The following is an 18416-nucleotide window of genomic DNA, read 5'->3' on the forward strand; positions in this document are numbered from 1 at the left end:
TGCTTTGCTTGACAGTTTATTAAATACACGACATTTGTACCTTATTCTGTAGTTTTTTAAATTGTTCACACATGAACTGAGTAAAAACGTACTTTATAGAAAACCAAGTGCAAAACTAAAATGAAAGAATGCACATATTGCACACATATTAAACTGCTGAAATGTCAGAACTTAATCTGTACAAGTACCTAATGAAGAAGGTTATGAAATATTAGGTGGTTCGAGTTTCTCAAATCTGGCACCAGACCATGACTTTGAAAGTGTTAATGTTGAAGTGTTGATGCAAAAATGTCTATTAACAAAACTGCTTAACAGTGTTTGAGAAACAGGACAAAAAAATTGTTTTTCTTTCACAGACACTTATCTAAATCAATTCTCTACAGACTCTCTGCCATTCAGAATCACTTCTGTGGACTGATGAGGCAAAAAATAAATTCCTTTTAAAAAACAAAACTGGAGCCTATTTACAAAACATGCAAAGGGAGAATTTTAAGCAGGTGTTACTGCAGAACTGCTCAAACGTGAATACAGCTAAGTGACAGAATATACCTTTACTTCTACAAATATAGGTCCTTCTTCCAGACTTTCTGGAAGAAATACATTTTCAGGGTGTGGACTATAAAATGGCATATAACGCAGAGACAGAAACAAAGAAGTTTGCAAATCTTTTATATTTCCAGTTGTTGAGACAATATTTTTGAGAGCTGATGTTACCTCTAGCGGCGAAACCACAGCCAGCTATTAAGCAGCCAGAAAGCTACAGTAATTGAATACATGATCATTTCTCTTTTAGCACGTTCTTTGTTCTCCTCTTCCAGAAGTTGTAGACGTCTATTTAGTTTGATTATCTAAGTGAAAAACAAACACACAAAAAATACAATATAGAGGCTTTAATGAATAGAGCAATGAGATTCTTATAAAGTAGTATAATAATTTGTCAACAAAAGTATTATTACAAACATGGAAAGTTTCATCTGGAGCAAAATAAACACAACTACATATAGAAAAACATGTCATTGATGACAACTCAAATTCACTTAAACATCCTTTCCCTTTCCCTTCTTCAGATTTCTGAGTTAGGAAGGGTATATTTCCTTCCTAACTTGATTACAAAGTGAGGTGAGGAAGCTGTTACCTACTGTTATTGTGGCAGAAAAGACTCAGTATGCATTTTGGCAGGCTTACCACAGCACAAAGGATACGGGACTCTTTTCCCTTCCTATGTCTCTCCTATGAACTTCTCGTCACTCAACCTCAGTTGTTCATCTTTAACCTGGCATAACTGCCTTCTCTGTCCACCTCTGAATTACCGACACAATCCAAGGAAATAACCTACTGTAGTGGGCCTTGGGTATGGCATCCAAACCCTTCAGGCCTGAAGGCTGATTCCCCAGCTGCTGGAAATGCTGCTGGCTGACAGTACAGTACCACCCTTGCTGTTAGCCCTTACTGTGAAAAGCCTGGGGCTGAATAACCAACTGCCTGCTTAAGCTCATGTTCTCCTACTGATCTTCACCTAAAAACATCTTATTTAATTCAATTTCCCTCTACATCTATTTGGCATAGACACAATGAGAAAACCAACTATGTCTTCTTCACATGTGTGTACGTCTGTGTGATACTCGAGGCTGTGGGAGTACGTATTAAAAAATACACATGTGCAACTGCAGTTCTAAGAAAGGATTTATTCCAGAATACAAGAAATACATATGCAGAGACGCTGTGCAAGCTGCAAGGAGCAGTGTCCAAAATGGAGTTATTAAACACAGTAACAAAGGTTCCAAAGTGATTGTTCCACATTTCAAAAGCCAAACAAGCAACTTATGGCTGTAATGGTTTGCTAAAGACTCTTTGTTATCGGCCAGAATTACATTCATCTATCTTGGTAATACTGTTTCATGGTGACCACAACATGTAAATGGTAGTTTAATATATCTTTAATCAAAATGAGACAATCAATTATGGCTTACTAGCTTGACAGATAAAATAGTTCCATTCATGGGTCCCACAGGAGAGAAAATGATAAAATGTTGAGAACTATCACTTTAAAATACTGTATGAATTTAACTGAGAAATCTATCTTATTTGGTACACTAAATACCTGCCGTCTTAGTGAAGCTGCATCTACAACAGTCAGGTCATCTGACGTTCCTTCAATTGTTGTATCTAGATTTGAAATGCCATACCTGCAGATAAGAGATAGAAAGACAAATGAATATTAAAGTAGAACTCAGAGTAACTGGCACGTCATGTCATGCTTTGTGTAATGCTCAAAGTAGTATTCAGAAAACTGGTACTAATAACATGAATTACTAAAATATTTTACCACCTGAATTTGTACTAATAAAGGAAAGGAAAAAGCTTAAAATGACAACTGTCTACAATATTGAATAGGGGCACTAAAAACTGGAGAATGAGAAAAAAATCCTGACTAAAGATACAAATAGAAAATTCTCAAGCCAGAAGGATTGGCGATGCTAAAAAAGGGTCCCTGGCTGAAAAGGTCTGAGAGCTGCCACTTAGGATAGAACAAAATATAATTCTTTTTTTTTTTTTTTTTTTTTTAGACGGAGTCTCGCTCTGTCGCCTGGGCTGGAGTGCCGTGGCCGGATCTCAGCTCACTGCAAGCTCCGCCTCCCGGGTTTACGCCATTCTCCTGCCTCAGCCTCCCGAGTAGCTGGGACTACAGACGCCCGCCACCTCGCCCGGCTAGTTTTTTGTATTTTTTAGTAGAGACGAGGTTTCACCGTGTTAGCCAGGATGGTCTCGATCTCCTGACCTCGTGATCCGCCTGTCTTGGCCTCCCAAAGTGCTGGGATTACAGGCTTGAGCCACCGCGCCTGGCCACAAAATATAATTCTTACACAAACTTATATCCGTATGTAAGCCCATAGGCACAGACTCACTGGCAGGGAACACAAAGTAGACTAACTCTAACTAAAAAAAGAAAGACTCATCACCTCTTCTCATTGCCTCTTGTCTTACCATTTTTATTCTTTACTTCTTTTTTTTTTTTTTTTTTTTTTGAGACAGAGTTTCACTTTTGTTGCCCAGGCTGGAGTGCAATGGCACAATCTTGGCTCACTGCAACTTCCACCTCCGGGGTTCAAGTGATTCTCCTGCCTCAGTCTCCCAAGTAGCTGGGATTACAGGCACCCACCACCATGCCCGGCTAATTTTTGTACTTTTAGTAGAGACGGGGTTTCACCATTTTGGCCAGGCTGGTCTCAAACTCACGACCTCAGGTGATCCACCCGTCTCAGCCTCCCAAAGTGCTGGGATTACAGGTCTGAGCAACCACGCCCAGCCTATTCTTCTTATTTCTAATTACTTAAGCTCTACTGTGTTCTCCCGCAGAAACAATTATGAAATCTCCTGAATACATCTTGCCACTACATTTAGCTCCAGAATTGGCCCAATAATGAATAAGAGGCTGTGTACAAAATAATACTGAAAAACCACTAAGACAAAATCCAGAGAAAGCATAATAAAAAAGTACTTTTTGTTCCAATGCAGTTACTTCGAAAGGGGAACTACTTTTTAGGTGAATGACACTAAACTTCTGAAAAACAAAGACAACTCCTTTGCCTGGATTTCCACATTTTAAAATTTAATTAATAGCTTCATTAAGCTACAACTTATATAATAACCACACAATTCACCTCCCATATATTTTATATCCTAACTGGTTATTTTAGTAAAATGGCACAGTACATTTTCTAAATGAGCAGAATATAAACAAACTGAATTAAAAGTTACTCCTGTGTAGTACACAGAATCAGCACATGGATCATCTACTCTAATATCTAGCTCAGCAAGTCCCCAGACAAAAAGCACATACCCACACCAAAGGATATGAAGCGGAATCACACGTTTCATCCAGACATGTTAAAGACAAGTCTATTCGGAAAACCCTTTTGTTTTAAATATTGTTAAAAGTAATAATTTAGCAAAGTATGCAAAAAACCTTAAACAATAGATGGCGTGTACTGACCCTAGATAATCTACAACCATCTCCAAATGTTCCTTCTATGGCTAAATTGTCTTGTTTTCTCATTAACTGTCCCCTTGTTTCCTGAGAACACAGTAAACAACCTGGGGCACTGAGGGTAATTTTACCAGTTAGAGAAGTAAACTTCTAAGTTAGTAGATGCTGGAACTATGGGTTTACAAATGATTAGTGGAAAAAATAAAGGTTGAAGGTTCCCTTTTCCTTCACTTAATCCTCAAAATAAAACTCTTCTCTTTCTCTGAGGCCACATAACAGATGAATAACTAGAAAAAAAAACCCAACAGAAGCAATTGTTAAAGGGATCTGAACTGAACATAGAGAATGAAGTACAAATGAAAGCGATTACTCACAATTTATATCCTGAATTAACTAAGGTTTAGATATCTGAAAAGGAAATCTCCATTTGCAAAGAAATATAAGGATATGACCAAAGATTTTACCTACATAATTCAATTTAAAACTAAAATATGTTACTTTACATTGTGTTTTAAACAAAAACCTGCATTTATTAGAACTAAAAAACTCTAATGCTAAGTTAGACCACTGGCTGAAAATACTCTGACAGGAAGATAAAAGGATCACAAACTTAAGAGAAAAATATAAGCGAAAACAACAATGAACTGAACTAAGATTGTAAACAGAACACATCAGCAGAGTGGTGAGGGATTACCACAGTCAACGCTTTCCAAATATCCTCCAACATGAATTCAGTTTTAATGAGCAGCTAATGTTTCCCTTTTCTCTTGCTTCGATGAATGCACCAGCTTCTTCTAAGCACAGAAATGATGCTGCCAGTTTTAAATCTACTGCTACAGATAATACATTTCTGCTTGAATAAAACCGACTGAAAAAGTTATACAGTAGTAGCGTCTGTGGATACCAACGAGCTTTTGTTTTTCCAGACTATGGGAAAACTAAATGGGGATTTTGGCACTTGAGAATTGTATGTGTTTGTATGTGCCATTCTGCCAGCCCCTGTGCATATCAGGAAGAAAGGAACACTCAGCCTACACATGTCTGAAAGTGTGAAAGGGGCAAAAATAAGAGAGAAGGCCTTAAATCAACAGATGATAAAAACGCTTAAAACTCAATTTCCTTTCTAAGTAAGTGTCTTCCCAAACTGTGGAGCTGTTAATACTGATTCCTCCCAGTTTAAGATGATGCCTTACAAACAAAGAGGTTTGTTCACACACCAGAAGTGACATTCCAGATAATTAACAACTTAAAAGGAAATGCTGGGCACAATTCAGGCAACCATTAAAATGATGTACATAAGATAAGATTTAAGACTTTTTTTCTGTTTTAGCATGTCAATTATCACAAACCACCTATAAACTATTAACACTATACTTAAATAAAATAGCTGTTCACATCGTACCATAATTATTAAACATTTTCCCTCATACTAATTGGCCAAATGTCATGACTGATGATTCATTGTTCTTAGAGAGAAGCAAGATGTACTCATCGAGGAAAGCTGTAGAAAGAAGTTCAGCTACAAACACAGGCGTGGTTACGACATGCATCATGCCCTGCAACACACAAATTCCGCCAACCATTTACCCTGGTAATTACAAAGTCTCAAAATTTACCTGACGTTGTCATGATGAGGATTAGAAGTGGCGGCAGCAGACCCACCACGCAACACAGGTCTAAGGCAGGTTTTTGCGGGAGAAGGCACAAGACAGAATCAGGAAACAGAGAAGTAATAAAATAAAAGCAAAAACAAGACAAATAAATGTCAAATAGGATTATATTGTATATTTCAATACAATATAATATCTCTCAACCACTTTAAAAAATCCTTGTCTCATGTGTCCTCCATTTTATAATTTTCATAAACTCAACATTACTATCAATCAAAGAAACAAAAGGAATCTATATTTATATGACAAAATAGCACCAACATATAAAATAATTTTCTTGGTGCTTTACATTATGAAATTTAAGACAGAAGACAACTCTGTTTAAAAAGTATAATTCCTTTCTTCTAGTTGGAAAAAAAAATCACTAGCACCTTTAAAAGCATATCAGGACCTGGTTAGCTGCACCGGTATGACCATGGTTGCTCATCTGACATCAACAGCTCCATCTCAAAAACTGTATTCATAAATTTCAAGAAACTCCATTTCCCACAGTTCCTTCCCTCCCACCTTATTAATTCTGAGTAGTGCCTGATGTCTCATTGCGGCTGTGTGTCATTCAAACTCTCAGTTCTCCAGAGTGAAAATGCAAGCCTCCACTCTGAAGCTGAGAAGATCAGGAGATGTGCTGGAGCACATTACAGGAAGCGCAATCCACAATTTGAGTCTGATCTTGAGACAACCAGGAGTGACATACGGGGCCGCTGGCAATGAAGACTAAGTAGGTGCACTGGGAAACCTGGTGGGCATTTCCACCCATTCTCAGTATACACTTTGGCACTAGAGGAGTTAGCTTTCTACCTTGATAAGCAGTAAGCTTTCCAGTGAGTTTTATATTTTAAAATCAGAAAACAAAAGCTTCTACCTGTTCACTGGTCAATTCCCCCTAAAACAGTCAGCAATATTTACTAAGCAGAGAAAGGAGACTGGAGTATTGGATCCATATAAAGATTCGAAGAATTATTAAATCCTATTTTGGGTATCTAATTCTCTAAGTAACTGATCTGGTTTTGCTTGAATTTAAGTATCAAGACAACACTGAATTATATAATGGTAAATGTTTAATACCAAATGCACTAATTTTTTCTGTAAGTTGGCACAGCTGTGGAATTTTGACTACAATACAAATCTTTATTTTCTGATAATTCAATTTATGTAAGAAAATTCTAATGTTTAACTTCTACATGTCTTAAAGGTACTACCAGTGCTTAAATAAATTTCTGGAGCCTAGATGACAAGGGATTCAAAGAATTTTTGGGGAAACACGTTTGACTTTTATTTTACTGGCTAAAAAACATGGAGAAATCATATACGCTTCAGACAGGTCTTTAACTCATCTCATCTTACTAACATATTTACTCTGTGGTATTAGGAAACCTGTTATTTAACTACAATCTTAAATTACACTAACATGAAAATGGTTATTTAGATAATGCCATCGCTGTGTGCTTCTTAAAGCTTTTTAAACTGCACACAGCATGTTCAAATGGATCTGTCATATTCAACATATTCCACCACAGAGATTTCCCTTTTATAATGCAGAGCCAGAAAATAATACAGTTACCTTTCACAACGTATTTCATTTTGTCTTCTCACACTGGCAATTGACACATATAATATAAAAGTAAATTAGACAGGTATTTGGCAAAATTAGAAACTTCATTCAAGTACCATTTTCTATGATAAGTATGAGTAATACATAAAATCTTTTCAACAGTATGTTTTGTAGAGTGGTAAAAGGAGAGAAATCCAAGGCTACCACCCAGCCCCACCATTAACTTGTGTACTGACGTTTTTTGAGTAAATATGCTCTGACGTAACAGAATATGTGTTTCGTTGCTATAAAAATGCAATCTGCTACAGAAAATAAACAGTTTAATTGGGAATCAGGAATTATACTTTTTTTTAAAAGAGAAAAATTATAAATAACAAATATTGTATCCACTGCAACTCTGGATTTCCAGGTCTTCCAAGCTATGTATTTATAGGGATACTTGCCGAAAATATAAATTTTTCACACATTGGTTTCTTATTCTATTCACTCAAAGCTGGTACAGTCTGTTAAGGAAAAAGTGTATAAAAATAATCAAGCCCCTTCTAAAAATAAGAGCTAAGCATGACTCATCTATCAATATTCAAATACTGTTCTTACACAGGAACTAAGTTTCTTTTTTAAGATGTTAATATTTTACATTGTAAAACGAGGTACATAGCTCTAACAGATGTAGGGAGAGACGGGCATTTTCTAACCAGGTAAGGACCAAATCATAACAGTATTTTAATTTCTGCTGCACCTGAGCAAATAACACACCTGGTGTTTTGGTAAATTTTCAAGATACCGGTTTTCCAAATGCGTAACACTGACCTGTGTAAATAAAGTTTTCTAACATGTACATAGGATTTAACTTGGTTTTCATGTTGAGCTTGGTTTAAATCATCTACATGCTTGTAAGAAAAAAATATATAGTACATAAACCTTTTGACAGCGTCCTTTAAAATGTAAACTGAAAATAGTTCTTAAGTCAAGGAATTGTGAATGTGCATTATTTCACAGTGATAAAGCAAGCAGAAAGCGTTTTTCTTTTTCTGCCAAATAGTTCTAGCTTAAATTAACCATACCTAATGTGATGGCATATGACGAAAGATAAAGTATTGCATTAGCATAATAGCCAAGAGTAATAAAATAGAAAGGAAAAAATGATGTACAGAGCAAAGAACACAGAAGCACTTAAAATTTTATAAGCAGTATTATTTTATAATCATGCAAGTAGAACATTATCCAAATTTCACATTCCTATTTCTTATATCTGAAAAGTCATGCCGGATACTTCTCACAGAGGAAACAAAAACTGATTTGGCACTTAAAATTCTGACAAAATCTTGCTCAACACTGAGATCCTAAGTGAATACAACTTAAAAAAATCCTTTCAATACTGAAAGCATCAATTAGACTGATGAGAATCTAACCCTCCAGGCTCCAAGGTAACAACTACTGCTACAGACCTAGGAGCAAAGCATTATTAATATAACTCCTTCATGAACTTCTAAAAACTTACTGAAATGAATGAGAAAAGAGAACTCCTTCCCAGAAAAGGGATTTTAGAGTTATCAATTCATCACAATGTAAAAAAGTGAAATAAAATTTCACTTAAAGTCCAAAATATTTTTCATTATTAAAAAAATACAAAGTTTATACTAATACGATTTTTGATTTTATACATTTGACTCTGAGGCACAATGTTTTTCCATTATGGAGGAAAAAATCCATTCTTTTTATAAGTTCCACATGACTGCGATGAACTGTGTATATGCTGACCGTGGGGGTTGAGACGAATCATTTCTTTTTTCTTTTTTTACTTTTTGGGACACATAATTTTAATGTACTGTGACTTTGCCATCTAGCTATTATTACTTTTTATACAAGATTTGGAAATATCTCTCTCATTCAGATATTTTAAATGTAATAGCATTTGATATGACATATTCGCACCTAATAATCTGGTCTCCACTAAGGACTTACTGTAATTAAAAAGTTAAACAAGTTAGCTGATGGACAATAAATGTGTTTTAAGGAGGGAAAACAGACCCTTGTAAATATTAGTTCTTAAGTGCCAGCTACTTTATATTCAATATCATTTGAAAGATCTCCTACCACACTAAATAAAGAATTGGAGGCCATTATCCCATTATAATTAAAGGTGGGGGAGGGGAGAAGATCCACACAAGAATTCAGAAAGCTAGATATTATTATCCTTCCTCTCTAGTTTTCAACAGATGAGAAAAATGAGGCCAAAAGAAGCTAAGCAATTTGTTCAAGGCCATTATGCAGTTATGCACTGGGGTGGATCCGGGTTAATCCTGACTGACTCCCTGAATCCATGCTTTGTGTTCTGAACCTTGCTGCTTCTTACAGCTTCCCAATAGTCCAATAATGTCTTTGAAGCTTCAAAAAGCACAAAAGGGAGTCTAAATCCTTGGGGAAAAACAAACAAACAAAACACATCTATACACACACGTGTATATATAATTCCCCTCCCCACACCCTCATGCCATGAGCTTTCTTTTTAAGCTCTTTTCAGTGCAGCTTTCAGTCCTTGGGCCCAAATGCATAGCACTAGGTCAACTCTGGGAAGGCCCTGAAAGGCCCTGGATTCAACAAGGAAAAGTAGCATGGACAAGTGCTTGTGAAGTATGGTGACATACCCAGGGCCTGTGTGAGGACTACAAGCACTCAACAAGAAAGAGTTTGTTCAGTGCAAGCCAGAAGTCATATTCGTTCCTAAGGTAAGAAACAGGATTTATTAGAAGGGCCAGCTTAATTTATTGTGAAACCTTCAAAATGCAAAAAGTAACAAGTAAATAATCATGAAAATTCAAACCCTGACTACCAGAAGCCACTAGATAAATGTTCAGAGTCGAAATGAAATTGACTCTATCTTTCCCACAGTATGCCAAAAAAGCTCCCTGAATTTCCTTTAAAACATTATGTAGTAATAAAGCGAGGACAAAAAGTACTTGAAATAACTGCAAAAAAAAATTTCTATGAATAAGTCTAAGTTTACTACTGATGATTTTACTTGGAGATATTCAAAAGTGAGATAAATTATCAACACTGAAAAATATCAGTATTATCAAAAAGATGGTAGCACCTGGAATTTTCAAAACAAGCCTAGAAATCCATAGTTTGGGAGGAAAGGAAAAAAGTGTCCTGGCAGCTGCACTGACCTCACCTCCTCAGATGTGCTTTATTAATCCAATCATGTAAGTAGTATAAATGATTACATCAAGATTAATTAAAGAGGACTAGTAAGCTTCAGTGCAACACTCAATCCAATGGGACCCCTTGGCATATCCCGAAGTGGAAACAAGTACTTAGAACAGGCTAGAAAAGCCTTTGAAAAAAATCACTACACTTTCTACGTATACTCTCCCTGACAGAAGGAAAGGTAATGTAATCTTACGAAATGTGAATTTTGGACAATAATTTCAAATTAAAAGAAAGTAAAGCAAGCTGTTTCAAATCATTGCATCTTAGAAAGAGGCTAGAAGGTAAAAACAGAAAAGAAAGACACCACAGTCCACTAAACAAGAGGCCAAAAACTATGCAACAAAGCTGGCAAGAGTCACGGATGGCCAATCACCTGCGATTTTCATCCAGCACATCCAAGATCTGCTGGTATGCCCTACGGGTAGAAGACTGGATAAGCGACAAAATGCCACGAGCAGAGGACAGATTAGCTCCATCTTCAGGTAACATATGGGGAGGACAGACCCGAGCCTGTTGTGGCGATGGTGTCACACTGTTTACACAAGCACAGCAAATGAAGAGAAAAACACTCAAGTCAGATTTTTATAAAACTTCTGCTGAGCAGTCTTTATCTTAATTTTCTTAGTGTTCTTGCCCCGCTTTCCCACCCTTCACTCTCCCCCCAAGAAAACAGTCAAAGAATAAACATTTTGAATTGTTTTCAAAAACGAGCTATAAGGGAACAATTATAACTTTGTAGCCCTAAACATCAAAATAAATAAACTGAATATGAAAGAGCTGTAGAGAGGGAAGAGAACTACAGCAATGAATGTGTTCAACTCCTCCCATTGGAAAAGCAGCATTCTTTACTTCGTGTTTATATTCCAATTCAATAAACCAAACTTCCAAGAAACAACACTGCTGTCAACTTATGGATGATTAGAAGAGTAGGACAGGGGATTCTCACATGCAGATGTCAAAGTTTAAACACATGAATCAAAAGTGATTCCATAAAAACACCATTTCAAATACTTCATAAAGCCAATGAAACAAGTTGAAGTTTATGACAAGTAAATGACACTGATTTAAGGATGAATTCGTCTTAGAAAATGGTAACAAAGCATTTTGATTGTTTAGTTATAGAAAGCATATGTTTTCTAGTTAAATGACTAAAGCATAAAAATATTACCAAATCTGTGAATAGAGTGAAAGAAGGCAAGGACACTTCTTAAATTATCAATGGCTGGTAACCATTTCTGGGTTTCTTAATGACAATAATCTTAATCGTTCTTTCATGTGTGGGCTGAGATTCATAATTTCATTTGGCTCCCCTGCCAGTGCTTTCTGACAGCTGAATGAACCAGTTCTTGTGGTTCTAACCTAAACTCTTAAGATCTGTGTCAGTATTTTCAGGGAGCCATTTAATGTTACAGCATGATTATGTGACGTATTTAACTTAACTGACATACGGACTTGGCAGATAGTTTGTTACAATAAGAGGACTATGACAGTGGGATGAGGGTTCAACATTCTCAACGTCAAGGCAAAACTAACATCAGGCTAAACGTCATCCAATGTGTATTACGTCTAAAAGAATAAAAACAAAGCAGATGATAAACAATTGAAAAAAGAAAATCTCTTATTTTGACTATGTAATCTTTTCTAATAGCATGTATTTGTTTGGAAACTACAAAATAACTGGGATAATTTTTGACAGGATAGTTACAGTCATCTAATATTATTCCCAGAGTCCCAGAAAATTAAAAAACAAAATCTTCTCCACAATTTTATGAATAACTTTGAATGGCTTGGCGATCCAAAGACAGAAGTACCATAATATGAAAACCACGTTTTTCAAAGACTGCTTAGAAGATCTAAGCCAAATCTTAACATACAAAGTAACTAATCTATCAAGCCTGATTCACCATAGGATTTAGGCCTAATGGTGTCAAGATAAACTCAAATTTTCTGATGCAATCTCATGACTAGTGACCTTAAATGTCCATCCAGAGACTGGTAATCTCTGGGAATCCATATAAACCAACATTATCTACTGATCCATGGTAATTGGCCAAACCCATACCGGGCATTCCAGAAGGGTAAAAACAAATAAACAAAAAAACCCATCCTATCTGTGAAACAAAACTATACGTTAGTCTTACACTCAGAATTCTCTTTAGGCAGCACTGTGAAAACCTGAAGCCCTTACTGCTTGTGAGAATTAAAAATGGCCAGTTCTGCACCAACATAAACAAACAATTCATCTGACACTCTTCTTGATAGAGCAGTCAGCGTTTAACTGCCTAAATTCACTTAAGCAAGTTTTAAAGGACCAATCAGTACTTTGCCTCTGCATTTGGGGGTTTAAATTGAACACTTTGTGTATCATTCTGTATTGATAAATAAACTAGCTACATACTAACATATTAAAGGCTACAGTAATCAATATTTGGAATTACAATCTTGGGGCAACAGCATGAATGAACGAAACTCAAATCCATGAAAAAAACTTAATGGATTTTGGTCCATTAAAAATTAAAATAGAAGTGTTACTTCTCTAAGAGAAATCCTTTTGCGGGAAACAAACAACAATGAATTGTTTCCTTCAACTGTAAAAGTACAAGTATTTTCTGTCCATACATAGGAAATGAGGATGTCATCTTATAAAACAGTCAAACTATAAACTGACTTCAGATTAACTGCGAAGAGTTCCTAAGATGGAATGCGGAAGGGTAGATTCTAAAACAATCTATAAGATCTCTCTCAATTCTACGATTTTACGATCACATGAAATTGGAATATAATGGGAAAACACCTTACATGATCCTCAGTTGTAATTTAACATGAAAAATACTTATGTAGAAAGATAAAAGAAGAAATTAAGTTTTTATCAATACTAGTAAAGATACTTATTTCATCAAAAACCAGCATCAAAAACATAACTTGAGGTTCTAGTTGTTTCTCAAAAGAAATTAACATTTCGAAGATTAGTAAAAAATTTAGCTTTACATTCATGTGTACGGCAATCCTCCATAAACAGCAAAAACAAAATCGGGAGTATTCTTTTTTTAATTGATGACTACTTTTGCCAGTGTATGTACAGATTAAATGTCCTTGTTTGATAACACATAATTCCATCTACAGATGAAATGAATCACCATAAGCTTGCCAAAACTACATTAGTAATTAGAGGCAATAAATAATTTAGCAATTCTCTTTCCTTTTTAAAACTTTAAGCAGTCTTGTTGGTCTTTTTTACAAATAAATGTAAAAACAAAAAAAGAATAAGCTACATTTTAGCAATCAGTTTGACAGGAGCTAAAATGTACTACACAGGTATCAGCTGTGGAGGGAAACAGTGATTTCACCTCCATCCACTCTTGGACCCAACCAAGGTTTAGTGACTTTCTGTTTCTGCTGTTTTGACAAGTGAACTATTGTGAAAAATAAAAAAGTAAACATACTGCAAAGGCTCTGAGAAGATCAAGTAAATGGCATTATATATATTAGTAATTTAATAAAAATGTTCTTTGATAAACTGATTCCAGTGAGATTATAAAACAGCAAAGTCCCAACATTACCTTTTTAAAAGAAGAGATTAGAAAAATTTGAAGAAAGCACTGATGTTCACCATGCTTCATTAGTAATAGCTCTACCTCATGCTTACACGAAATCTTATTACATAAGAGTTAAGTAAACAACACCAGGGCTGGGCACAGTGGCTCACGCCTATAATCCCAGCACTTTGGGAGGCCAAGATGGGCAGATCACTTGAGGTCAGGAGTTCTAGACCAGCCTGGCCAATATGGTGAAACCCTGTCTCTACTAAAAATACAAAAATTAGTCAGGCATGGTGGTGTGTGCCTGTAGTCTCAGCTACTTGGGAGACTGGGGCAGGACAATCGCTTGAACCCAGGAGGCCGGAGGCTGCCGTGAGCCGAGATCATGCCATGGCACTCCAGTCTGGAAGTCACAGTGAGACTCCATCTCAAAAAAACAAACAAAATAAAACAGCAAAAAAAAAAAAAAAAAAAAAAAAAATCAGCCAATGCCAGAACTAAAATTGAAATAAAAATTTACTTGGTATAACTATGTCATTATTAAAAGTAAGTTCAAAGTCAGGTACCTCTTTCTCTGAGTTTTCACAGGAATAATGTTTCTCAAACTGTGACTTTAACCTCTTCAGTGAGGTATCAGACTCTTCCAAAAAATAGGGTAAAATAATAAAGAGAAAAAATTTTCATCAAAACACAAATATATTAATTTCTCTTGGAATTTTAAATAGAGAGGAAATTTTAACATATTGCCACTATCTACGGCAACTGAATAGTTCCGCGAAGCATAATAATAGAACCAGAGTAAGAGGAAAACTGTTGGCTATCGGTGTGGTTTCTTCTGCTGCTTAAGAACGCTATTAGCTATTGATTCTTGTATTATACACCAAAATGTTCTGCTCTATGAGTGAGTCATTCCCATACCTTATTTTGTCACACGGAAAAACGGTGGGTTTAATAATAGCAAAAAATGCTTCCAAGCATCATTTTAATCTATGGGATTATAAAATAAATGACAAACCACACTTATTCTTCATTCTCCTTCAGGGACAAGATAGAATAAGGACAGTATGCTGAAATTAAAAAAAAAAAAAAAAAATTTGGGATCACTGAACCAGGTGAAGTTGAATCTGTGGAGAACTATTATGCCAACCAAAGCAAAATAAACAAAAAAGGAGGCTTGGTCCTTATGTGCATATTATATTCCATGTTCCTTTCACCAATACATGCAAAATCATATACAACTTCCTTTAGTTGGTCTAGTTATTTTTTTCCTTAATAAAGTATATAATGACAGTTTGAGAAATCCTGAAACAGAGGTACTAAAAAGCCAAACAGGAAGATAATTAGGATAGCATATGTCAATTACCTGGTCAATAGATTAGTATTAACATAATCCTTCAAAATCAAAACAACTACTTGTGAAAAGCAGAGCAGATAAAATCTTACGTGTACTCCGGTGCAGAAATCGGTGCCTGGAACCTTGAAATTTTATTTCTTGGGGCAGAATCTGATCTGTGCCACCTTAAATAATAATTATGCTTCTTTTACATATTCAGCTTTTATAACACAAAGAAAAAGCTACATCTGATTTTACTGTTCAGAATACACTTTTGTGCTAATAGCTGACGATAATCTTATTGCCTCTTCAAAGTAATTAAGAAAACAAAGACCAGTGCTCCTGCTCTCATACCCATTCGCACTTTTATTCTCAAAGCCACGGAATAAAATAAAGTGGAGACAGGCAAAGTTTCATGCACTCTGATGCACAACAATTTCACGTTACAAAGAAAACACTAAAGTAGGTAAAGATAGTAAGAGTTTAATAATTATTGTAATAGAGGTATTATATCAATTGTTTTTTCCTTACTACATTAATGACACTGAATAATATGTTCGTTACACACAATTCTAAAGTTAGTAAGATGGAGATTCTTAAAGACAAATTGTAAAGTATAAAATTAACAACAGTAGGGAAAGAAAGGAGAAAGTTACATTATTAACAAATTACATCTATAACATGGTAACAACCATAACGAAAAATATGGTTAAGCAATGTTAAGTGTTTCACTGTGAAAATGTATAAAGATTCATTACTTTTACTACCAAAAATGAGATTTTCAGTTTTATTAAAGACTGAAATGGCATTTTAGAAAATGTCATTAAAGCAACTTAAAAAAAAAAAATCAAGTATTAGTTAATACTGTAAATCTTTTCTGTTACGAGGAACTGATGTTATCGGGTAAATGCAAAAATATCTATATCATCTACTCTAAATCATACTTCACTGGACTGGTTTTCATACATAATAAAGGGGTTTCCTTTCTCTTCAGTTGAATGCAGCTATCAATAATATATACTTCGGGAGAAAAAATAAAAGTGGTGCTATATTACAATAATCTTGTTTTTATTTTATTAAATAAAATGTCAAAGTAGCTAAGAACCTAAAGAGTAAGCCACATCTTTATAAAGTGGAAAAGCTTACTAGAAATCTTTGTTGCCTTGGGATAATGTTACAAAAAGGAAATAATTAAAGCTCTTGAGTGTATGTTTAATCACTCTGTAAAGTACATCAAGAAGCCACCTTAGCCATAAATGATACAGCCTCTTTACTGTTTATGTAATACATTTGGAAATAGTCTAGAAAAAATGGATCTTGTGGACCTGCTGACATCACTGCCAACCAGATACCTCTAGGGAAACACAATCATAAAAAATGTTCTATTACTAATGGCTGAATCTTGCAGCAAGCATTCCCTGAAGGAGATATATATTCATTTTAACTCACTGTCTTCCTACACAGTCTTACAGAATAATTTTAACTCACTTAGGAGATATTTCAATATTCTCCAAGAAATCAGAGCAGTTTTAGTTCTCCTTTCCCCTAACACAAGAGAATGGAATTTCCATAAGGCAAGCAAATAAATTATATAGAAGTTAGAACTTCTTTGCTCTTTCAAAGCAAGGATAAAAATATTTGAAAAAAGAATCCTCTATCTTGAATATCAATGACCCTATCCCATCAAAACTCCTTCTGTATCCCTATACTCTTTAGAGAGGTCCAAACTGGAGATTAATATGCTATAATATAAATCACTGTATTGTTCTCTAGTTATTTTGTAAATAAAATTAAATGTTTTGCTTCTATCTAGATTTGCAAGCTCTCAGAAGAGATGTATCATCTCCTGATTCTTTCAGCTTCTGCAGAAGCTAACATGATGCTTGCCATCGTATGTGGTTCATGAGTTCATGAAAATTGGCCAAAACATTAATGAGGAAGAAATATTAATTTATATAATCTATTTAAAAAGCCACTACTGACAATGACTTTCTGATTAAAATTCTGACCAGTTTTCAAGGAACATTTTGTTTGTAAAAACCCATTAATTTTAATAAAAAAGTAAAAAAGCACTAACATTAATAGATCTTGTGGTAGCTTTAAGATCAGAATTTGATAATACAACCAAATGAGAAAGAAAGGTTTAAACAACTAGTCTTTTAAACAACACACTTGTATTTTTTGAAAATGAAAAGGACCAAAAAATTCAATGAATCACAAAGGAGAAAGCTAAAAAATACTTTTGGAAAGAAAAAAATTCTACCTGTCTTGCTACACTGTCCAACACAGCTCATTAGAAACAAAGCTGGAAAGGACCAGTTCACCATCTTATGATAACTTCATTAGCAAATCATACGACACAGGAAAGGATAAGGTGACTGAAAAATTCTTAGGACCCACAAAATGGCCAGATTTTAAGACTACAAAAAGTATTACAAAAACGTAAACTTGATGGAAAACAAATTTTAAAAACTACAGGAAGTCATTATTTAGAAAAACACGGGTACACAAAATATCCTGAGAAAACTTACAAAGGAGATACAATGCTAGTGCTTCTACTCACAGAGAATCATTTCTGACCAGCTGTCCATTTTGGCGAACGGCATTTTCACTCATAGACCGCTCTCTTTTTAGTCTGCCAACTGCACGGATCTGTTAAGGCACAAAGACAGGGAAGGAAAGAGAAATATTCTTAGTAGCCTAGTAGCTGCTTAGCATCAAAAGAACCTCGATACAAGGCTACTCAAAAAATTTACAACGAACTAAGAAAAGGCAACCAAGAATTGCTGCCAGGCAGTGTATTACTGACAGACTTGCTTTTAAGAAAAACAACACATACCCTTACTATAATGCAGATAAACAGCAATGTCTATTTACTTTAAGAATGCTACTCTAGTTTCTAAGTATCAATATTACTTGGCGCGATCATTATTATTTGTTTAATCTTATGCTGTATACTTATAAGAACAATTTATAAAAGTGTTTACAGGCACATATAGGAAATGGAGAGTATCTGTATTATAAATAAACATTCCTGGCTTCTAGGGTTATAACAAATTCAGATTTGGTTGAATATTTGAAAACCAGACTAAAAAAGTATCTAGCTTAGTGGCTTTGGCAT

General features: G+C 35.1%; 1 protein-coding gene across 14 annotated transcripts in view; it reads right to left on the minus strand.

The window, feature by feature from the left end:
* The window catches only part of MFF (mitochondrial fission factor), a 32839-nt gene continuing 14423 nt past the window's right edge, over nt 1-18416 (minus strand). For 2 of the 14 annotated variants that reach the window (XM_010375615.2, XM_030916226.1), the window contains 7 exons: nt 17859-17947; nt 15406-15480; nt 10797-10955; nt 7220-7252; nt 5605-5664; nt 2102-2186; nt 1-848 (listed from right to left, as the gene is read on the minus strand). In XM_010375615.2, coding sequence (XP_010373917.1) covers nt 717-848; nt 2102-2186; nt 5605-5664; nt 7220-7252; nt 10797-10955; nt 15406-15480; nt 17859-17947 — 633 coding nt within the window. In that variant the 3' untranslated portion in view covers nt 1-716. The remainder of the gene's footprint in view (nt 849-2101; nt 2187-5604; nt 5665-7219; nt 7253-10796; nt 10956-15405; nt 15481-17858; nt 17948-18416) is intronic. The other 12 variants (XM_010375617.2, XM_030916227.1, XM_010375616.2 and 9 more) reach the window with 7 other exon arrangements.

The sequence above is a fragment of the Rhinopithecus roxellana genome, chromosome 14 (assembly GCF_007565055.1).
Source record: "Rhinopithecus roxellana isolate Shanxi Qingling chromosome 14, ASM756505v1, whole genome shotgun sequence".
Lineage (NCBI taxonomy): Eukaryota > Metazoa > Chordata > Mammalia > Primates > Cercopithecidae > Rhinopithecus > Rhinopithecus roxellana.